The 25,139-nt window shown below is 36.3% G+C and overlaps 1 protein-coding gene across 2 annotated transcripts in view; it reads left to right on the forward strand.

Moving 5' to 3' along the window:
* The window catches only part of IGSF11 (immunoglobulin superfamily member 11), a 128,130-nt gene that overhangs the window by 96,575 nt on the left and 6,416 nt on the right, over positions 1–25,139 (forward strand). The window contains 3 exon segments of one of the 2 annotated variants that reach the window (NM_001257906.1): positions 8,037–8,200; positions 9,594–9,801; positions 12,058–12,213. In NM_001257906.1, coding sequence (NP_001244835.1) covers positions 8,037–8,200; positions 9,594–9,801; positions 12,058–12,213 — 528 coding nt within the window. 2 annotated transcript variants of the gene reach the window in all.

Here is a 25,139-nt window from a genome sequence, read left to right on the forward strand (position 1 = left end):
GAAATGCAGGCCTGGTGTTACTAACTGCCCCTCAAAAGGGGATTCCTAAGTGGAGTAGAATATGTAAACTGATAGCCAGATATGAAATCAGGAGGAAGTGATAATAAGAGGAAACTTGCTGAAGAGAATTCTGATAAAGTTCGCACCAAGTTTTAGGAGATACTGCTGAGTTAATGCTACCCACGTAATATATATGCCATGACATGTAGGAATCAAATAAGCATGTATACACACGCATATATATATACACATATATACATATGTACACATACACACACACACATATATATATATATATAGAGAGAGAGATCTTTTGGAAAGTGACAAAGAGGAGTGATAATCTAGAGAGTGTGCATTAATTCAGTATAAGGCATGCTCTTTGCCCTTGGGATGGTCCCTGAGCAATGTTTGTGGTTGAAGGGGAGAAGTCAATGAGAAAGCACTGAAATTATATCTAAAGGGAAACTGTAGTACCACAGAAATAGAATACAATTACATATTACAGCCAGACTATTACATGTTACATAGACTGTGTAATGAATGTTTAATGCTTCAGCCAGAAAATGAAGATATATAATTTTATGGTAGCTTGCCATCGTATACCAACCATAAAATATATTGTGTGATATGACATAAAATGAAGTAGAAACTTGGCAGTGATCCTGTAAATTGATTAATGTAGATGACCAATATGTAATAGAGCCATCTATATTGATAAGTTAGTGAGCTATTACTCTTCATTTCACTTAGCACTGAGTAAATGGCCAAAATATAATTGAATTTCAGCTAATGCAAACATTTTTGTTAGTTGAGATGGCAGTTTGTAAAAAGAAAGAGTATATTGTAAGTATAAAGGTAGATTATTTCATCTAATTAAAATTTGGTTAAAATATGAAGGGAGAATGATTTGTTTAAAAAACTACTACAATGCTAGAGAATTGTGGTATTCCTTAGTTTCCTTCAGAAAACGAGGATAGGATAGTGTAGAATTTTTGCTTTTTGAATTCATGTCAGTCTGATAAACTATAAAACTTAATTTGATAGGTTAAATAAGTTTGTATTACATGCCTTACATGTCTTTATGTAAGAAATGCTTGTGAGATCATATGGGATGATATAAACCAATAAGCATTTTGCGACCATTGATATTAACATTTTAGGCAGAAGGATAACATAGGTCTCCCAAAGTGCCGTAAAGTCTTTTTGATGCTTTGCTGATTATATTCCCAGAGGGAAGTGTTCTGGCAGTTGGGCTGATCCTGAAACATGAGCCCTTGCTCCATAGTCATCAGAGAACGCTATTGTGAAATCTCCATTGGATTGCTTGGGCCAGTCCTCGTTGTGAACTTCCGACGTTCTCTCTCTGATGCGTTTGCAGGGGGGATTTCATGTCATTTGACTCTAGCAGTAGGCAGATAACTGTAAAATGTCCATTGTTCTCTTGGCTGTGTAGTGTGGATGGTACTTCCTAGGATTTTTAAAGATTCTTTGTGGCCAGCTTCATTTCCTCTAACATGTACCAAGAGGTTTGAAATAATGTGAATGCCTTTCTGCTTTAAATCTTGGGAAATAGGAATATAAATAAGGATTACAGACAACTGTATTTATGACTTTAACTCCTCAGAGGAAATATGACCATGCACTTTATGTCTTTTTTATGTAATTGCTGAGAGTCATTCAGAATTCATGAGTTGACTCATTTTTTCTTGGGTGAAATACAAAGAAAAGATTCAAGTGCAAAATGCTGTCACTTTCGCTCTTAAAGTATGCATTTTACGTGTAAATATTGCAAATTGTAAGATATTTTAAGTATTTTTATTTATTTATTATTTTTTTTGAGATGGAATCTCACTCTGTTGCCCAGTTTGGAGTGCAGTGGTACAATCTTGGCTCACTGCAACCTCCACTTCCCCTCCCAGGTTAAAGAGACTCTCCTGCCTCAGTCTCCCAAGTAGCTGGGACTACCAGGTGCCCACCACTATGCCTGGCTAATTTTTGTATTTTTGGTAGAGACAGAGTTTCACCCTGTTGGCCAGGCTGATCTCGAACTCCTGACCTCAAGTGATCTGCCCGCCTCAGCCTCCCAAAAATGCTAGGATTACAGGCGTGAGCCACTGCACCCAGCCTAAGTGGATTTTTAATCTAATATTTAGCATTCAAGTTTAAATTCTTGCCTAGAATTTCAAACATGGAAATATACTTTAAAAGGAAATAGGGGTTTTTTTTTCGTTTTTTTAAATAGGATAGAAAAAAATTAAGCATGAAAAATGCAAAATAAAACACCCATTTCCCTCATTCTTATTCTAAGGAACTTTTCATTACACATAGTTCTATCAATATACTAAAGAGGAACCATGAGACACATTCACAGAGTAACTTAAATGTTTTCTTCTGCATACCTTTACATTCATTCATGAGTCAGTTCTTTCCCTAGATGAGAAACTAAAGCAGGTTATACAACTTTTCTGATCACTTTAAATTTAAAAAATGAAACAAAACAAGAAAATCTTAATTTATATACAGAATTATAAGTATGGTTCCCTGACTGCCAGTGAGATACCCTCTAGGAGTCCAGATATCCGGCTTCAACTTTCCTCTACTGAGGTCCCATCAGCGAGCCCTCTTGTTAGGACCTAAGATGACCCTGCACCAGCTTTCATGTGTGTTCACCTACAAGGTGGGAATAGGGTGAGTGAGTCTTTATAGTGTACCACAGCTCTAATTTAGAAGTTCTCTCCACAAAGCCTCTTTACAGAGTTTCACCCTTGACTCATTTATTCCCTTTGTGTAGTCCTCAAAGTTATGTAACCAATTTTCAGCTATCTTCTTTGTGCAAATTCTTGAGGGCAGTTTGTCTTAAAACTCTCTTTGGCATCTGATATGTGTGTGTGTGTGTGTATATATATATGTATATATGTACATATGTATACGTGTGTATATGTATATACGTGTGTGTGTGTGTGTGTGTGTGTGTCTGTGTGTGTGTGTGTGTATCTCAGGGTATATGTAATACCCTGATATTTTCATGTGGAAATTGAAGGAATTGGATTAGATCAATTTAGCAACATGTATTTATTGAGTTCCTGTGGTGTGCTTTCTTAGACCATACAGTATACTGATGAGGATTTGTTAAATAATCGCCAGGTATGATTAAAAGCTTGGTGGTGTTCTGACACTACTTCGTGAGACTCTGACCTAGACTGAGAGGTCAGGGCTTTTCTTGTGAGAAGGTATCACTTGAGCTATTGTAAATGATGAGTAGGTTACTAAGTAAAGAAGCCAGGGTTTATGAGTAGGTTACTAAGTAAAGAAGTTGAGGTTTGGAACAAAGCAAACCAGACAGAGGAAAGATAGGAAACAGAGTAAAGACTCAGATTCCAGGAGTCAAGAGAAATTTAGTTAGTAAAATGTGCCAGATTTGATCATGGATTGGGTTTGGGAGATGATGACAGAATTGACTTGCAGATTTCTAAATGTCTGGCTTGCCCAGCTTGGCCCTGTTTGAGCCATTCACCATCATAGGGAGCATCAGGAAGGAGCCAGAATATATCTGGGAGGTGAGCATGCAAAGGAATAGTTTGATCTTGGACACGCTGACTTTTGAGGTACCTTTGAGGTAGCCACGTGGTGAAGTCTAGGAGACAATTGGATATAGCAGGAGAGGTTTTGATTAGAGATATGAATTCGAAAGCCATTAGCATTTACATGAGAATTGAATTCATGATGGTAAATGAAATTCTATAGGGAGATAGTTTAGAATAAGGCATCAAGTCAGCACTTTCAGAAATACCAACATTTAATAACCATGTGGAAAAGGGTAAAACAGCAAGAGAAAGTGAGAAGTGTCCAGAGAGTTGGGAGGAAAACCAGAAGTGAATTATATTAACATCACTGAAGCTAAGAGAAAGGTATGTTGTAAGGAGGAGGGAAGGGTCATCTCTGTCAGATGTTTACGAGAGTCCAGGAATGATGACAAGTGTCATACAGCCACGAGGAGGTCTCTGGGAAGCCTAGCGAAAATTGTTTTTAAGAAGTGATTGGGGCAGAAGTAGATTGAAGACTATGGAGTAGGAATAGATTCTGTGGAGAGAGTATAGACAGTGCTTTCAAAAAGATTAACATGAAGTATCAGAGAGCTAGGACCTCCCTGGTGAGGACTGTGGGGTGTAGGCAGGTAGGAATTTTGTTTTCAGTTTAAATTCTTGAGGATGTTTAAATGCTATCAGGAAGTCTCCAGTGCAGAGAAGGGGGTTGAAGTTACGGGATGGGGCAGTCTATGATAAGGTCACTATGATAAGGTCACTACCACCAAGCAGATGGTATTTAAAGCTCACATACGGGGTTGGTCCTAGATAAACTCCTCTAATCTGACAGGAGAGAGGGAGATGAGGGTGAGGCGGACTGATTTGCAGATTGAGAAGCAGGAAGTAGAAGGAGTTTCTAATGCCTTTATGTAAAAGTCCATTCTGGTTTTAAATTTTGTCCTCATATAATGTTGGGGTGATAGTAATAACAACAAACACATATGGAATGATTTCTGTGTGTTGAGTTATGTGTAGTAGTAAGTGTGTGTTTCTTATAGACTAACTGCCTGGGTTGGAAGCCAGACCTTTACCACTTCCTAGCTTTGTGACTGTGTGACCTTGAGCTGTATTTTTAATTCTCTGTTTTTCTACTGTAAAATGAAAATAATGTCAGTAAGTACCTTATAGGATTAAATGAGTTTGCATATATGTATATATATAATACATGTTATATATAGAGAGAGCTTAATGTGGACTTGGTGTAGTCAGTGTGACCTAAAATTATTAGCTAGCAATTGTAGTGGTGGTGGTAGTCATTCTCAGCGTCTGGTACTGCCCTCGTCATACTCCTTGTATGATGTGATGATAATATTTAGCTCTGTCTTACAGATGAAGCAACTGACTCAGAGATTAAGTTACTTGTTTGGGGCCATCCAGCTAAATAGATGAAAGTACCACATTTCAAACCCGATCTGTACAGCTTTAAACCTACACCTTTGAAGTTCTGAAAGCAGCTCATCTAGAATATTTCTTCTTCAACTATTTCAGAATGTGAGATTTAGGATTGAACTTATGTAAAAACGTGAAGTAAGTGAAGTTGGCCTTTCACAACTTCAGCTGCCCCAGAGGCTTGCTCTGTGCCAGCAGTCCTGTGGCTTCCCTGGCTCCCAGCCCTGTCACGCACAGCTCCTTGTCCTCTGCTCACCCTATTGTGATTGCTTTCTCTTTCTCTTTCATTCTTAGTTCATATTGGTTATTTTTAAAAATTTACATCAAAGATTATTTGAGTTAAGCTTGAAATCAGTGAATTGCTGGTGGAAGGTACTTACAATCCCGTATAGTTTAAGGTGGGATCATATTTCCTTTACCTCTTCCTTGGAGTATTGTCTGAAGAATGCAGTGATGGAGGTTCTGGCGCTAGTTGACTTCCACACTCATTCTTAAAAACATCTCTATCAGCATTTATTGTGAATTTATCATATCATTATAACAAATACATTTTCTCACCCACTTGTACCTTATGAGGTAGCTCATTCTATTCATTGCCTGCTTCATGATCAAGTAACCTTCCCTTTCTGTCACTAATTCCTGAGGTTCTTTCAATTTCTTTTTAAAAATTTAGAGACTTCCCCTAATGTTATTTATCTTAGAAACTTTTCCTGATGTCATCAAATTTATATTTTATCACAGACTTCTTTACATTCTTCTTCTATAGACTTCTATATATCACAGAATATCTTTATATTCTATCACAGACAGTTTATGAAACATTTTATTCTGCAAATTTAACTCCTGAGAACATCATCAGACTATATGTGAAGAACATGAAGTTCTATAGAGGGAAGGTGTTATGTATGTTTATTTTTTAAACTAATTGTAATCATAACAGTGTGTTATTCTGTTAACTTTTTTGGGAGAATTGAGATACTATCACTTCAAAGTAAAACAGTTTGAGATACTGTCACAGACTTAATGTGTTTTTCATGATCTAAAATAACTTCTTTGTAGGGTCTCCATGGCCTATTTTGATCTACTGTTATTTCCATACTGTTTCATCATCCCAGGGAGGAGGCTTTGCAGAAGAGATAACAGTTATTTTGATTTCCCATGAGTTGGCTCTGGTGAATCAGTTTTCTTTTTTAGAATTTTAAGTGTTATTGGCATACAATTTATAGTCCATAAAATTACTCCTTTGAACTATAAAATTAAGTGACTTTTGGCTGGGTGCGGCGGCTCACGCCTGTAATCCCAGCACTTTGGGAGGCCAAGGCAGCCGGATCACGAGGTCAGGAGCTTGAGACCATCCTGGCTAACACGGTGAAACCCCGTCTCTACTAAAAATACAAAAAAATTAGCCGGGCATGGTGGCGGGTGCCTATACTCCCAGCTACTCGGGAGGCTGAGGCAGGAGAATGGCATGAACCTGGAAGGCAGAGCTTGCAGTGAGCCGAGATAGTGCCACTGCACTCCAGCCTGGGCAACAGAGTGAGACTCTGTCTCAAAAAAAAAAAAAAAAAAAAAAATTTCAGTGACTTTTAAACTTGCAGAGTGCAACCATCACATGAACCTAGTTTTAGTTTTCCATCACTAAAAAGTCCCTTTAAGTCTATTTACAAGTCCCTTTGCCATCCTTTGTATCCCTGGGTGGTACTAATATATTTTCTGTCTCTATAGATTTGCCTTTTCTAGACATTTTGTATGTGTGGAACCATATATTACATAGTGTTTTGCATCTGGCTTCCTTGAGAAATATGTTTTGGGAGGCTCATGCATGTTGTAAGATGTATCAGTACTTTGATGATTTTTGTTTCTGAACAGTATTCTGTTGTATGGATATATCACATTTTGTTTGTCCATTCACCAGTTGATGGATATTTGTATTATTTCCTTTTCAGGACATGTTATAAATAATGCTGTTATGAACATTCATGGACAAGTCTTCGTGTGGACATACTTTTTCATTTTACTTCAGTAGATTCCTAGTAAACGAAATTGCTGAGTACTTGTATGTTATGATTCTTTTAGGTTTATGAACATTTTCTGTTGATTTTTATTTAGGTCTGTGATCATTTTCTGTTGATTTTGTATTCAGAATATTTAATTTTTGGCATATTGCTATAAAATGATCCCAGCACCATTTGTTGAAAAGACTGTTTTTGCCCCATGTAGTTGTCTTGTACCTTTATTGAGCAGCATTTGACCATAAATATAAAGATTTATTTCCGTACTCTCAACCCTGTGACATTTATCTGTATGACTATCCTTAAAAGGCTAGTACCATACTCTTCTACTACAGCTATATAGCAAGTTTTAAAATCAGGTAGTGTGAATTCTTCATCTTTATTCTTGTTTTTCAGTATTCTTTTGGCTGTTCTAGTTCTTTGTCTTTCTATATGTTTTAGAGTTTGTCAATATCTGCAAAACAACTACTGGGATTTTGACTGGACTAGCTCTGAATCTATAGATCAATTTAGGGACAAGTGGCATCTTAAGATTGACTCTACCAATTCATGAACGTTACATATGTCTGCATATATTTAGTCTTAACTGATTTCTTTTATTAGGCATTGTATACTCTTCTGTGTATGGGTGCTGTACGTATTTTGTTAGATTTATATGATTTGTTAGATTTATATGTAAACATTTAATTTTGCACTGTGCTTATGTAACAACACTTCGAAAATTCAGTTTATTTTTAATCTTTCATCAAACCCCATCAGTTGAATTCATCTGTGTCGTATTTGAATCTGGCCGCATATCAGATAGCATCTTCCAAAAGAGAGTAAAGAGCTTCTAATGTTTTTTTATTGTAGTTTCCAGGAGGTAAAGGGATGAACCATTTTTATTATTTTGACTCAGTGACTGGTCAGGAGTTGTTTAGTAAGACTATCATGTCAGTCTGTTCACATGATCAATAATAATGTGATAACATAAAACACACAAACCTTCCTGAAGGAGTTTGGACTATCGGGAAAGGACAAGCATATAACCTTCCTGTTCCTTCTTCTGTAGGTGTTGCAGCATCCTTGGAAGTGTCAGAGAGCCCTGGGAGTATCCAAGTGGCCCGGGGTCAGACAGCAGTCCTGCCCTGCACTTTCACTACCAGCGCTGCCCTCATTAACCTCAATGTCATTTGGATGGTCACTCCTCTCTCCAATGCCAACCAACCTGAACAGGTACTTCTGTTCCATCCTGCGCTACCTCTGAAAGGTTAATCTTTTCAGAGGAGGTGGGTAGGGAAGCATCCTGAGTACATCTTTGGTTTCAAGAGTAAGGTGGCATTTTCAATGTGTGTGTGCTCTTTTAAGGCCTACTCCTCTGCCTTATCAGTCAACTATCAGAAGAGGCTATCCTCTTTTTAGAAAGGTAACAGATGTTAAGAATATCCTCCTGAGTGTTTTGTGTAGGAACCTGTAATTTTATCAAAAACATTGCTAATAGGCAATTTTGACCGTAAGGGACTGGCACCAACATAGATGGTTGAGAGCATACTTTTAAAAGATAGTGATAATAGTAAGGAAGTAACATTAGGTTGTGGTTGATTTTTTTTAATTTAATTTCACTAGTATTTTAAAGTAAAACATGACTAGCCATGTTAGCCAGCTCAAAAAGTCTCATATAAATTATTAATATAATGTGTACATGAAAGAATGTACATGAAAATGGAAGCTACTCCCCAATAAGCTGCAAAATTACAGGAAAAAGACACATAATTTGCAGAACTCACTGCAGAAAATAATGCCCAGGAAGTTAATGAATTGTGATAATGCTTATACCTTTATTTACAATGTTAATGAAGCTTTTCTCCTTCAGTAAGCTTATTATTACCTCAAAATATTTGATAAGCTAAATTTTCTGATATGAAATTAAATAGAAGCTTCTTTTGTTTCTTCACAAAATTTTTGTAGTTAGACTCTGCCTGCAAGATCATTTTGTCCAACCTTATTATTTTAGGAATCAAGGATGGAGTTAAAGAAGTAAAGAGCTTGAGTAGAGTTACTAAATAAATTTACAGGTAGAACTTGAATAGAACTGAGTCCCTCACTCACAGCCCAATGGGCTTTTTGTTATGTCATTCTAGGTCTTCCCTGAAGACTTAACTTTGATAATAGAGGCTGACATAAGAACAGCAGTCATGGACTTGTAAATCTACTTCCCTTCTGTGACATTTATTTACTTTCAATCTATACCTATGATCTATCATTGTGTGACCTAATAAGCATGAGAATGGCAGTGCTAATATTTTTTAATTTTTATTTTGGAATCAATTTTTTGAACTGGTAAAAATATTTATGAACTGATAGTAGGGTGGGTATCAGCAAAGACATTTTTTATGTTCTGATGTGTTAGATAAGGAAAATATATTATTCTAATTTGGTATGTGAAAGATTAAAACTCCAAGATACCTATGAACAAGTACTGGAAAAAAAGTTGATGATAACTCTCATATTAGAAATAAAATTTTCCAACGTTTGGTGCAGCATTTTAGTACTGTCTACCAAATAGTTATTGTTTTGTGTCTAGGAGAGGATAGAGTGGCCAGTGTATTTATTTTGCTTTCTTTTCCAGGTCATCCTGTATCAGGGTGGACAGATGTTTGACGGTGCCCCTCGTTTCCATGGTAGGGTAGGATTTACAGGCACCATGCCAGCCACCAATGTCTCTGTCTTCATTAATAACACTCAGTTATCAGATACTGGAACCTACCAATGCCTGGTCAACAACCTTCCAGACATAGGGGGCAGGAACATAGGGGTCACCGGTCTCACGGTGTTAGGTGAGTGACACAAGAGTCCTGGGCTGTTTGGGCTTGACTTACGAATCTACTCTCAAGCATACTTGCTTCTGCCCTTGTTTCTACACCTTCAGTCTGCTTATGTTCCTTTTCTGTCTTCTCTCAGTTCCATCTCTTCTCTGCTTCTCCATGCTTCTTATATATAGTCTCCCCCTCCTTTCTTCATTTCTGGTGGTCTCTAAAACTTACTCTTTAATGACTTTCTTCTGAAGGTGAAGAAAGATGGTATCAAATACCATCAGAAGTGGTCTCTCAGTTTTCTTAAGCTTCTACAGGACAGAACTTATTGTTGAGCACAAATTAAATCAAGAATGACGTATTTTAATACAGAGCAGAAGTTTTTGCATGTGTGAGAATAATACTATTACTTCACATCTGTGTGACACTGAGTAGGATCACCACAGTTCTTGGCTTGCACGTGTTGTCCTGGCATAATTATAATAGTGCCTCCTTTTACTCTCAAAAGTATCCTTGTTTGAAGAATAAATAATATTATCACCTTAATACTGAGACCAAATAGATTTAGGTTTTTTTTTTCCCCAGATTGCATAGAAAATAAACAACAAAGTTTAGATTAAAATTTAAATCTCCTTATTCAAACCAGCACTCTTTCCATTACACCATATTGTTAGACTATCTCATACTAAGTTATATCTGTTATAAACATGTTTGATTTTTCAGTTCTTCTGTCTCTAATATAAAATACTGCTTTCTAAATGAATACTTGTGTAGAGGTGGCTAAACTCAGTTCATCTGGGGAGATGGAAGAAGTACTTAGAGAAGGTTGATGTTCTTGATTCTCCTCCATCCTACTCAAGTCTCAGAATCTACTCCTGTAGTCCTTGTCAAACTCCACCCACCCTTTCTTTTTCCTTCATTGTTGTTGAGTCACTTAAGAATACGGGGGTTGGGAATTCTTGTCATTTTCCCTCTGCTTTTGGTGCCTTTTTCTCCCAGCCTTCAAACAGAGTAAGAAAACTAATGACCAAGTCGGGGATTTCTATTCTCAAAATCATATTCATTGTATTATATTAAAAATGGTATAGATTCTAAAATACTCTTGAGTACTGAGTATAGTGTACTAATGGAATTAAATATTCGGATACTTATACCTATAAGTTAGGTGACTGACTTCCTATATTATCTAACATTATTTCTTTTTTCATTTGTCCAGACTTAACTTCTCAGCATCATTTTTAAAAAGAAGATAAAAGAAAGTCCTTAATTTATTTTATAATTAATGCTACCTCCAAAGAATTATTTTGGATTTCTGTTCCTGGCATCACAGTGACAATGACAAAGGCAATCAAAGATTAGTTTGCCCCACCGCAGTAGATACTAGGATTTGCTGATTTTTACTCTTCCTAACCACACCCTTTTATTGTTCTCTTCCCCTACCCAGTCTTTTTTTTTTTCTGATTCCTATGTATACTCTGCATTCATTTTTTCATTCATTCATTTATTCATTTTGGAAAGGGTGTACATATTTACTGAAAAGTCATTAGCATTACAGATAAATCATAAATTGGATTTAAACTCTACCGTCTGCATTCCCCTGCATGAAACTTCAAGCCATGGGCTTAGTTTATGGTTTTGTTTTGTTTTGGTTTTTACCACCTTCTTCCTTTAGTGTTCTTTTTGGTAATTTTTGTTCCATGTTTTTTGTGTCCAGTCTTAATGGTTGTGAAATGTCCACTACATTATTATCAACTCTGCTTTTACTTGAACCTTAGTTTCACTTTCCCCACCATAAAGCAGAATTTGGTATAAAGTAGGTCTGTCCGGTTTTTGTCTGTAAAGTAACGCAGGACCTTGTTAAAGTGGTCTTTGCCAGAGGATAGTTGGCAGGATAAGGGTTGCTTTTCCCTGAAATCTCTAAAAGTGGCCTCTTTCAGCAATGTTTTTAAAAGCAACATGTTGATACAATGGATCTTAAGAATTCTTCAGAGGAAGCAGAGTGAAAAGAAGATTTTAAGATACCTTGAAAATATAATCAAAAGGTGAAGCCCCTTTGTGCACATTTGCTCTCTGCTTACCAAAGCTGCCGGTCTGCTCCTGTGCCTAAGCCTCGTGAATTGGTACATGACTCCTCTGGGTTCAGGTGTGAGGCTGTCTCCTGGTATATGTTCCCAAAACAATGTAATCTAAGGGTCCAGTGTACTGAATGTTGATGTCTCCTCCGTCATCACTTGGCTCACAGTAAAATGTGTACTCTATTGCTTACTCTTCCTGTTATAGTTCCCCCTTCTGCCCCACACTGCCAAATCCAAGGATCCCAGGATATTGGCAGCGATGTCATCCTGCTCTGTAGCTCAGAGGAAGGCATTCCTCGACCAACTTACCTTTGGGAGAAGTTAGACAATACCCTCAAACTACCTCCAACAGCTACTCAGGGTATGTACAGTGCTGCTTTACCCATTTTATTAGTTATCATGGACAATTCTAATATTAAAAAAGTAATTAACTTTAATAGGTTTTGAAAAATAACACCCTATAACTGCTGAAAAAGCTTTCTGGATCATTTTGTGTTTTCAACTTTAAAGTGAATAAAACATTTTCTCTCTCTTCTCTATATTGCCTTTATGAAATGTATTTCATCCAGTGGTAACTATATATGGGAACTCTTCCCATTCACATGAAGATTTAAAGCACCTAAATAATAGCTTCTTTGTGTTAACTGTAAGACAATCCTTGAAATTTATATATGAGAATACACTTCCTGCTTGAGGTAGAGCTGCCTGTTTTACTGGGAGAAACCTGAGCATAGTGTCAGGAGGGTCGATTCTCCTGTTTTCAGCCTCAAATCTGGTTAGAGGAGGAAGATAGGAAAGAGTAAAGGAAAAGGCCTCAGGTCACAGGAGATCCTGGAATTGGTCACACCAAACAGGTAATAATGGAGGAAGCCTGAGTGTCATGGATGATTTCTACATGTAAACCCAGCTCCTTAAATTTAGTTTTAAAGAGGACATCCTTAAAAAATTGAAGAGATTTTTGTCAAATAAAATGAGGGGAAGATATAGAATTACATTATAAAATACTCTAGTTCAAGAAAATAAAATTTAGCAGCTTCGAGTATTACATCATCTCTAATACAGAAAATGTTTCTTGTTGTATTCTCAGGGTAGATTTACAAATCTGAAATTTACACGTAAAGTGTTGGCAGTTAATGGAGAGGCCACAAACAACCTTAATTAGGCCACATAAGTCTGAATCATATTGATGGTCCACGCCTGTCGTTGAAAAGGAAAGTCCTAAGTTGTTGTAAAATTATTCACATTAAAGAGCCAGCGCCACAAGCCTCTAAAGACCCTATAAATTTCTGCTAGTAATCCCAACAAATATTGATGGACCTTACAATCGTCTTTTAATTAACCTAGCCTCAAATTCATCATTAAAAAAACTTTTCAACATAATAACTTTTATTACTTTAAGAATGATTGCTGCAATACTGTTGCTCATTGCTAAATGTTTCAGCCACACTGTTGGCTAAATAGCTGCTTTTTGTGGACTGATTTGTCAATCTCACCATTGTAAATGACATGATTAAAATAGCCCTTGTCTTGACATACTGAAAACTATATTCAAATTTTAGATTTTCCACTGTTTCTGTAACAGTTCGCCTCTCTGGGCCCATGTTGCTTTTTTAAAACAAAAATAAAGGGGTTAACAGTATCATCCTCAAGGTCCTCTGTGGCAGCGTTTTCTGTTTTTATTTGTAATATCTCTGTGGAATATTGGATAGAGTTTGGAATTTTAAATGAACAATTGACAGTGGTTATTTGTATGTAAGTTGAGAAATAGCTGTAGAAATAGCCTTCCATAACCTCTTTATTTCTGGATAAGTGTCTATCAGTCAGATTTCTTGATATTGTATCCTTTTTTCAACTTGAATACTTTTTGCAGCTTTAGGTATAAAAGTGAACTTGAATGACAAGGATGAAAACTTTGTCTTTTATAAACTCTGGATTGATTATCAAACTTACTTTGGATTACCGTATCTATCATAATCATGTACATTAAATGGTAATATTTTTCTTCTAAATTTATCTCTTGATATCCATATTAATAAAGTTGATCTCAAAATAGAATATTACCCCAAAATAATTCAGATTTTTTTCAGAAGATTTACTTTACTAATTATGTTTACATTATTAATATAAACTCATGATGCATTCTCTGAAAAAAAGAATATTTGACACTAGGAGAGTGAATCCCAGAAGTCTGGTTGGTGACAGGGGAATAATACATTGAGATAAGAATTTCTCTTATATGTAGAGACTAGCTTGCAGGAACTCCCTCTAGCCAAATCTGGGACAATTCAGACGTTAAAATAAATATATAGCCCATAGAATAAAATAAGAATCACCAAATCCCTACTGATAAATAAATGGAGTCAAAGAGCAAGCCTTTTTTTTTTCTCAGTATGATGCCAACTGATGTATATACAAGGAATAATGGAGTTAGAAAATCATCACTGAGGTGAAACAGTGAGCAAAAATTTGATGGGAAGCAGGCTATTTAGTTACAACGTATGTCCCCCAAATTATTTATTAATGACAAAAAAGTAACTTTATAAGGGAGAGACCTGTTGGATACCACTTTAACCAAGTGATCAAAGTAAACTTCACCAATATTATGACAAACTGATGTCACGTACCTCTTAATATATATACTGAGAAGGACACATCATTTCTGTGATATTACTGTCAAAAACACATAACCTAAATCTCATCATGAGGAAACCTCAAACAAACAAATGTGAAGGCAAAACTATCAAGATTGAAAAAGACTAGGGAGTTAACCCATTTATGCCTGAGGTTGCAAGTTTTTGATTTTTTGCATTCAGACATTGGCGATGACCTTGAGCAGTAGGATGTAAATAACTCCCACATGCTTAGCATTCCAGTAATGGAACACTGGGCATAAATGGGTTAAGATGAGTAGATGTAATGAAGAACCTTGGCTTAGAATCTGAACAGGAAGAGAAATAGCTATAAAGGACATTGTTGAGATAATTGATGAAACTGAGTATAAACTATAGATTAGCTAATACTCTTAGATCAGAGTTAAATTTCTCAACTTTGATACATTTACTGTGATTATATAAAAAGTGTCTTTGTTCTTAGGAAGTATTCACTAAAGTACTTAGTGGTAAAAAGACATGATGTCTTCAACCTTATAAGAGAGACTCAGTGCATTAGCTAGTTCCTTTCACCAAGTAAGGACTGTAAAGCAAATTTACCGTGCACTGGTTACTTGCCCGAGTCTGGTGAGACAGAGCATTCATACACAAAACAAGTTTCATGAAGTGGATTTATTATTTAATAGGCAGCAAAGGACAACAGAAGCCTAGCATTCAGTGAAAGCCAGTTCCCCAAGGCTCAGAAAAGTTTCCTGGAACAGATAGAGTCTCGTCTGCACATGTCCACTTGCACATCAGCTGAGAGAACCCAGAAAGCAGCTCACTCTGAGTTTTATACCCAAGTGTCACTGCGCTAAAGTGTTGAAGGACATCCTGTTTCTAGGAGGGTCTGGAACAGAGCCTGAGGTGTTCCAGTCAGTTCCTTCTTAACTCAGGATGTTTTATTCCCAGCATGTTCTATACTTATGCTTGAGAACAGCAAGCAAGAAAATGGGAGGAACTGAGTTGGTCCCAGACCACCCAAAGAACTGTCCTGAAAGACACAGCAAGAAGACATCATCATCTAGAAACCAGGAAATGGGCTCTTACCAGACACTGAATCTGCTGGGGTCTTAATCTTGGAGTTCCCAGCCTTCCAGAACTATGAGAAATAAATTTCTGTTGCTTATAAAGTACCCAGTCTATGGTGTTTTGTTATAGCAGCCTAAACAGACTAAGACAATGAGGAGTCTAAAATAGTTGAACTGGTAGAAACAGAGAATAAAATGGTGGTTTCCATGGGCTGGGGAGTGGGGGAAATGGGGAGATGTGGGCTAAAGGGTACAAAGTTTCCGTTATTCAGGATGAATAAATTCTGGAGATCTAATGTACAGCATGGTGACTATATTTAGCGTTACTATATTGTATGCTAGAAATTTGCTGAGAGTAGATCTTAATTGTTCCCAACCACACATACACACAAAGGTAGTTATGTGATGTGACTGACATATTAGATTGGGTGTGGTAATCTTTTCACAGTATTTATGTATATCAAAATATATACCATAAATATATACAATTTTTGTTAGTCAATTGTGCTTCAATAAAGCTGGGGAAAAAAGAAAAACAATTGTGTAATGCACAAGGAAAACCCTCATAACAAAGAATTATCTGGGACCGAATTTCAATAAATAAATTACATTTAACATTTTCTATTGTTAAAACATCCTTGCATTTATGGAATAAAGTCTCTTTGATTGTGATTTTTAAAAATAAATTGTTCCATTGGGTTTGCTAATATTTTAATAAAATATTTGCATCAGTGATCACCAGTAAGAACGGCCTATGGGTTTTTTTTTCTGTCTTCTATTGTCCTGGTTCAATTTTAGTACCATATAATACGAAATAATCTTAAGAGTTTGGCAACTTTTCCTTTTTTCTATTCTTTGAAATAGTATGAATAAGTTGGGCATCATAATGATTCTATAGAATTTGCCTATGAATGTTTGCCTTGCTCTTATGTTTTTTCGTAGATTTTTGATTTCTGATTTAGTTTCTCTAATGGTACAGGCTTTCTATACCCTGTTTTTCTGGAAAATGTCTTTTTTGTCCAAGTTGTACATATCACCATCAAGATGTTCATAGAATTCTCTATACAAAAACAGAATAATGTATTTAAGAGTGTAAGTTCTGGAGACAGTGGACATAGTTTTGAACCCTGAATCCAGGAATCACTGGGTATGTGACCCTGTGTCTTAGTTTTCTTATATGTAAAATGGAGACAATCATCATGACTAACTTATGGTTGGATAAAGATTGAATAAGCATGTAAGATGTGCAGAACAGCAGCTGGCATATGTAAGCCCCTACTAAATATTAATATTTAAATTACCATCATCATTGTTATGAAGTTTTAAACTCTGTATTTAGTCCCCTTTTCATTCCTAATACTGTTTATATGTACCTTTCCTCTATTTTAAAAATCTATCTTGCTAAACTGCGATTTCGATTTTATCTAACCCCTCTTGTAACTTGCATAAATTTCTTTCCTCCTTCCCTCCCTCCCTCCTTCCCTCCCTCCCTCCCTCAGATGTTTGTTAAGCACCTATCAGGTGCCAGAAACTGTTCTAGATGCTGAAGATACGTTGCTGAACAGGATATTCTTTCCTTTGTAGAGCTTACATTCTAATGGGTGGAGATGGAATATAATCAGTAAATTGTAGAATTTGTTACAAGGTGAAAAGTTCTGTGGGGAAAAATTAGATCAGGGTAAAATAGATTAGTTAGGGTATGAGGAGCAGCAGTTTTGAGTAAGGTGCTTAGGGTAAGCCTCATTATATTCTAGCAAATATTTAAAGATAATGAAGGAATGAGCCCTGTGCATATGGGGACTGGAGAGCATTCCAGGCAGAGGGAATGGACATATGAAGGCTTTGAGGCAGGCATGTGTCCATGTACTTGGTGAATTATCAAAGAGGCCAGTGTGTTTGGAGTGCAGCCACCAAGGTGGAGACTTTAAGAGCCATTATGTTGCAGGTGTTAGGGTATTTGTACATGCATTGCATAGGAAGCGTTATAGTTGTATTATTCAATGTTCTGTATCTTTAGCAATATTTTACATGCTTCAGCTATGTTACTATGAGAAATATGTATTTAAAAATCACATTGTAAGATTGTGGATTTGTCAATTTGTTCTTACAATTATGCCAATTTTCTTTACCCATCTTGAGCCTGTGTCATTAGATGCTTACAAGCTTGTTGTATTTCATTGTTTCTCTATGTTTAATAAGCTTTTTGTGTTTTTTTAATTACTAAACTTAAAAGATACAGTGGCTTTCTTTGGTTAATTCTTGTTGGTATGTTTCTATTATATGGTTCATTGGCGTTCAGTTGTCTGTGCTTTATGTTTTAGGTATAGTGCTTATAAACAACATATATCTGGATTAGTTTGGTTTTCAGTTTGTAATCTGAGAGTGTCTGTCCTCTGAATTCATTTATATTAATGATTATGGGTATGGTTCAATGTCTAATATTTTATTTGAGGTTTTCCATTTATTAAGCTTTTTGCTTTTTTCTTTGTCCCCTCTTCCCATACCTTCTACTGATTATTTGAATATTCTTTATAATATTTTTTCTCCTCTACTTTTGAAGTTATAAGTGTATTTCTCTTAGTGCTTATTCTTAAAGTTCTTAAATACATACTTGATTTAATGTAGTCTAGAAGTAAAAAAAAATCTCTAATCTCTATCCAAATAATAGGACCATAGAAAGCTGTCTTTCTTCCATTTTCCCTAATCTGTGTGAATATTTCATCTCATCAGTTCTCTCTCTTCTCTCCTATTAGCCAGTTTTTGGACCTTTTCATTCTGTCCACCATGACTCTCAGCTTCTCTCTCATATGCTTAATTTCTGTATTTTTATTGTCTGCATTTTAGTTATTTTCTTGGCTTTAGTATATTTGTTCCATCTTGTTTTTAACTTGTCTCCTTATTAATCATCCCCATTTTTGTCATTGTTTACATACATTTCAGTTTTATATAGATTTACCCAAAAGTTTGCCAGTTTTTTGGCTCAACATTGCTTCTTTCATCACAGTCATTTTTTCTGTGTTCCATTTTCTTAAGTACACACACCCTTCAGTAGGTATTACATGGATGATCTATGAGTGTTAAGTTGTTCTCAGGTTTGTTTTTCTGAAAATATCTTTTTTCCCCTATACTCTTTAATGCAGTTTAGTGAGTATAGAATGCTAGATTATCAGTTATTGTTTCTTGAGAATTTGAAAATGTTTCATTTGCTTCCCACCTTTCTTGTTTCTGTTGAGAAATCCCCTGGTAGTCTGTAGGCATTTGCATTTTTCTACCTTTGCTTTTTGCATTTTTTTTGTACTTGGTGTTGTGTAGATCCTAGAATATATTTTAGGTATGTGTTAATTTTTATTAATCCTGCTGTGGGCTTGTGGTGCTTCTTAAATTGAGAGTTTTTTTGTCACTTATTGAAAAATCTCTGTCCTTATATTTTTGAATATAGCCTTTTCTCTTGTTTATTGCTTCCTATTAGCTCTTGGTTTAGTCTTTTAATTCTGTAAACCATGTTTTTTAATCCTTTGCTTATCTGTAAATTTCTTTACCTTTCTGTGTGGCATTCTGGTTATTTTTTGTTTTTGTTTTTTATTTTTCCGGATCACCAGTTCTCGCTCCTGCTCTGATGGCTGTTCAGCCTGTCCTCTGAGTTTTAAATTTATTTTCTTCTTTTCTTTCCTTTTTTTAAGAGATAGAGTCCCGTTCTGTCATCCAGGGTGCAGTGCAGTGGCACAATCACTGCTCACTGCAGCTTCAAACTCCTGGCCCTTAAACAATCCTCCGACCTCAGCCTCCCGAGTAGCTGGTATTACAGGTTTGAGCCGCAGCACCTGGCTATTTCTGTTTCTGTGTTGCTTTTGTCTCTTCATGGCATCATCCTCTTGTATTATTGTGACTATTCTGTATATGTTTAATAATTTTAAGCATACTAATTTTATAGTGAACTTCACATAACTTTATGCTCTTTGTATGCTAATCCTTCTGTTTGTTGTGTAGTTAACTTTTCTTCATGGTGACATTCCTTTCCTGTTTTCCTCATGTAAACTCTTCACCTGGATCGTTCTTCTATAGTTTCTCTAAAGCTGTAGGTTATGTTTTCTATTTGTTTCTGCCAACAGCTCTAGAGGTTTCAGGAAGATGAAGGGATGAGCAAAACAGGAAAGGGATGATTGTCTGTACAGTGAGGGTGGTTGGGCGGCTGGGCCCTGTGCTGGTGAGTGAGATGATTGGAGATGTGAGGCAACACGGGGTTTGTCCTGCAGCAATTGAAAATCCAGGGCTGGAGCTAGCTCACAGGAGCTGCATATCAAGCCATGGAGTGGAATTCCTTCCTGGAATGACACCCACTCTCCAAGTCCTGCAGCTTCTTGGCAACCAAGGGTGGAGATAAGCACAGTTACTTCTCACAATGGTCAGGAAAACTTGGAAAGCTGAGGGATAATTAGAAAAAAAGCCACCTCCTTTCTGACTTAAAGGGGAGAATATCCTTCACACTTTAAAGATGCATAGAGAAGTTTAAAATGTGTTTTTAAAAATTATGTGTAAATAATGGCAATTCATTTTCTATCCATTCTTTTATTTGGTAAATATAAAGTATGGTATATTTAGTTTCATTATTAATGGTTAGCATTTTCTCAAACTAGATTGTACATTTTTCTTTCATGGTTTGTAAGAAATCCTCTGTTTTCCTCATCCTTTCATAATTTAATACAGTGAAGAGAGATGATTAACTCTCCTGCTTGCCTGAGAACTCTGTGTAGATCTTTAGAAATCATAGCTGTAGCAGGAGAGTATCTTAAATATCACCATGGTCCCACTCTCATGAGGGAGAAGACTGAGGCTCCTAGAAGAGAGCAGGTTTGCCCAAAAGTGATAGGAAGTACTAAAATTCTCTTGGCGTGGTTGTAACACTCAGGAATCTTGATATTCTCTTTCTCTCTCTCTCTCTCTCTCTCATCTCTCTCCTCTTTGCTCTCTCTCTCTCTGTCTCTCTTCTCTCATTTTTTAGAGACAAAGTCTTGCTCTGTTACCCACCCAGGCTGGAGTGCAGTGGCATGATGACAGCTTACTGTAACCTCAAACTCCTGGGCTCAGTTATCTTCGTGCCTTAGTGTTCTGATGGGGCCTTGCTATGTTGACCAAGCTGGTCTCAAATGCCTCGGCCTCCCAAAGTGCTGGGATTATAGGTATGAGCCACCACACACACTGATTCTGTTTCTTGGACTGACACTGCTGTTTCCCTTCCCAGTAAGAGTGGTTCCATAATTTTTTTCATGGGGAGCAGAAACATTTTTGCCCACTAAAAGTGCTGAATAAATGAGTGCTTTTTTCTGCTTCATCAAGATGTTATTCTAACTGAAGTTGAGTTTTTTTTTTTTTTGCCCTCTGACATAAAGAAGCAAATCCTATATAATGTTCAGTACTTCCTCTTTTTAAAAAGATTAAATGCCAACAATTATCACTATATTAATTTGTGTATATATTCATTCATTTTTAAATATATGTGTGTGTATGCATACACACATAAACACACACCTTATTCTGTGCAACTGCTTCAGAGTTGAGTGTTGGGGAAGGTAGAGAAATACAAGGAAACATATCTCCATCCTGGAGCTCACTGCCTAATGGAGGAGACGGATATAAAGAGAAAATCATAGCACTACATGTTAGTGCTATAAAAATGTATGCAGTGCTATAAAATTTAAATGATAGAAATATTACTTGTCCCTGAGGAGTCCAGGAAGAATTTTATAGGGAAAAAGATTCCCAAGCAGGAAAGGGGTCTTAAATGATGGATAGAAGTTTTACTGGTTAAAAGTGGGTATTATAAATACAGGGAACCATGCTTACAAAATCTTGCAAGTGTAAAAGTTTGACGTTTTCAAGTGAGAATATCTGTGAAGCTGACATAAAGCGACATGGGGATTTGACCAGAGAGGTAAAGTCCAGATTGTGAAAGGCTTTATGTAATATGCAAGGAGTTTGGATGTTATCTTTAACTGTAGAGATGCACTGACATTTATAAACAAGAGAAGATCACCAGATATGCCTTTTAGAAACTGTGTCAGTAATCAGACTGAAAGATTGGCAGCCAGTTATAAATGGAAGGCTTTGATAATAGCCCCATCAAGAAATGAAGAGGACCTGAACTAAGTCTCTAGTGACAGGGATGGAGAAGGCACAGCGGGGAAGGGTAAGATTCAAGAGAGATTGAGGAAAAAATTACAATATATGGAGCTTGATTAGATGTTTGAACTGAGAAGAGTCAGAGTTAACCCAGATTCCTGTTGTGGACTGCTGAATCAACAGTAACCATCTTAACTCAGAAGAGGAATTTGTAGAAGTTTGCTTGAGGAAAGTAGTGAGTTGAGTGGTCTCCTGGGACCTCTAGATGGGGATTGAAATAATGATAATGATAACATTTCTTGAGCACCATGTGCCATTCTTTGAGAATTAAAGAGCAACAGTCAACATAGAGATATACTGATTCAGAAGAATCTGTTGATGTCCAGTTAAAAGTAAAAGCAGAGTAAACAGAAGTGGGTAGGAGAGAAGCAGTCAAAATGCAATTAGTTGGTCTTGCTTGTAGCTTTTGCCATGTGATAAGTGTGTGGTCATGGCCTTCTTGTATGTTGCTAATGGTGAATCATTTTTGCAAAGAAATACTAATGTATTTATACATACTACATTATTCAAATAATGCTGAGTAATGTTCTTTGGTAGTTTCACAAGTTTGAATATTTGCTATAGGCTTCAGCTCTTTGTGAATACTTGAATGGCAGAAACACAAATAGAAGAGGATGAGAATGTTGCTCTGCAGGATACTAACATGAGATCAGAAATGAATTTAAAGTCTGATTTGGCAAAAACAATATCTGTTTCAATGCCAAAACAAAATCAGGGCAAACAGACAAAATATTTTTATCATTGTCTGAAGGAACTGAGCTACTGTGAAGCGGGATGTATCCTAACATCCATCTGGATGGTGTTCTTGGAAATTCTATTAATGGGAACAGGTTCTTTCCCTGTCCCTTCTCCATCTCTGCCTTAATTCAGCCAGCATCAACACAAAATGAAATAAAATTTTCTGTGTCCAATGTTATATTTTAAATTTATCTTTAAGAGTAATAGAGTTTGATATTAAGTATTTGTGATGTTATCTTTAAGTTTTTCCACAGATTTTTATTTGACATTTATTTTGTATTAATTTTCCCTTTATTTACAATTTTTAAAAATTAAATATCTTTTTCAGGTTAGGATCATTTTTACATATTATTGAAATATGTAATTTTGATGTAACATATTCATTCAAATAGCAATAAAGTATGCATCCATTGTTACATAGCCTATAGAATACTTCTGAAACTTTTATATAAGAAATTTTCAGTTTATTATAGTCACTCATTATTTAAAATATATAAATCATGAAAAATATATAACTTATGATTTAAGAATTCTTATCTATCACTCTTCAAATCCTGAAGATCAGTATCTATTGGGAATTAATATCCATTGGGAGACACTGGACATTTTTCATATTTCTTGATTGAATATTTTATGATTCAGAAAAATATATCAGTTCCCCTAGAAGTGCCAGGAAGGAATTCCCACATGGAAACATTACCATGTACCATACTAACCTTTCATTTAGTCCTCACAATAATCTGCGGTTGTAGGTACTTTGGTAGCTACAAATTACAGATGAGGAAACTAAAATGTTGATGAAGAACAGGGAACACACTCAAGACCGTATGACTAGTAGTAGGTAGAATAGATTCAAACTTAGGCTGTCCAACTGGAATGTGCTCTTAGCAGATACATCAGCTACTAGGCAGCCAGAGGCAGCATTCTGGAGCTAAGGAGAAAGGATGGAACTGGAAATGTACACTAACATTTGTTTTTTTCTAATTCAGAAGGGCCTTCTATGCCAGATATATAGCTGGTGAACCAGGTACATAGTTGCTATGAACTAAAACAGTGGAGTGTGATGTCCTTTGAGTTCCCCAAACTATGTAGTTTCATGCCATTGAACTTTCCCTATTCTTTAAAAGAAGCTCAAAAGAATATTTTTTCTCTGACTTTATTTCAGAAAACTACTTCCCTGCCCAAGCAGACCAAGTGAAATGACAGATTGAGGAATTAGCCTGCTAGTTTCGGGAAGGGCTGTGTGCTTTGTGGCTGCAAACAGTCTGCTGTTTGCTGGAGTTGCTCCCTTCTCTATTTTGCCTTGTCTGCATAAACAGGCTGTTTTGTTTTGGTTAATCTTCTGTTATCAATATACCTGTCTCCTTCTCTGATTATATTCCAAGTTAAATCTACCGTGGTATATCAACCTCATTTAGTAATATTTTCTTACAGTAACATGCTCATGGTGTTGGCATCTATAGAGACAAAAGGAAGACAATGGCTTCACGTTTTAAAAATAACTTTTTAAAGCAAGAATATTTAGAGTTTACCTCTTTCTGCATGCCAGAATGCTGCGTAGAGGAGCTGTTTACAGTTTCCCAAATTGTCTCTGGAAATGTCAACAAAATTACCAGTTTTCTATTCAAATTTTTAGAATTCCAGAGCTTAGGAGAAAACCCACCACCACTAACAACAATAACAACAACAACAACAACAACAACAACAACAACAACAGCAAAAACCCCAGGAACACAAATTATGTAGTTGATTGCCTGGAGATTATGGTTTTCTTGCATTGATGATATTAGTACATGTGTTGAAGAGGGAGATAGGCACGTTGCTTAGTTTATAATACTAACAGCTTTGGAACATGTATTGGTCAGGAGATATTCTATAGATGCATCCTATAGAATAATGTGATTTTAAATGCCTTACTAGAATGCCAAGTGTATATATGGTGAGTACAAGCTTTGAACTTGGACAAACCTCATTTTATAGATTGCTGCTACTTGTATACTCTGTGATCTTGGACAAATTACATAGCTTCTCTGAGCTGTCTTTGAAAAGTAGGGAATATAGAACATAAGCTTGTTACGAAGATTAAATGAGGCATATTCAATGTTTCTTAGGACAGTGTATGTGGTACACAACAGACACTAAAGAGTAGGCAGCCCTTTTATTTATTGATCACCTTTATTTAGCACCTTTCTGTGTGCCTGGTAATTTTTGAGACAGCAATTATTTTCTCCTCCCCTGTAGTCTATTTGATTTCTCAATCCCTCATTAGATGCCCCTCCTGTATGCTCCCCTATCACTCTCTGTTCTCTATCTCTGGCTGGCACTACCCCATATATTGTAATTGTGTGTATACTTGTCTCATTAGGGTAAGGGACTGGGCCTGTCTTGTTCATTATTTTATCACCATCCTCAGAAAACCAAACACAAAGGAAGATGCTCAATAAATATTTATTTATTAAATGAATGAATTAATAAATGCATGCACACTTTACTCAGGTCTGCTTTTGCTGAACCCTCCTGTCTGCTTCTGCCTTTGATCTAGATAGAGATGATGGTTGCCAGCAGAAACCAGTTAACTAAATCTTAGTTCCATCTAAAAATAAGTAACCCAGGGTGGGGATAGCTCCAGGTGTAGCCCCAGGCATACTTGGACTTTGTGTCAGAGTATTTTTTTACTTGTCCTATTAGGAAGC

This window comes from Macaca mulatta, chromosome 2 (genome assembly GCF_049350105.2).
Source record: "Macaca mulatta isolate MMU2019108-1 chromosome 2, T2T-MMU8v2.0, whole genome shotgun sequence".
Classification (NCBI taxonomy): domain Eukaryota; kingdom Metazoa; phylum Chordata; class Mammalia; order Primates; family Cercopithecidae; genus Macaca; species Macaca mulatta.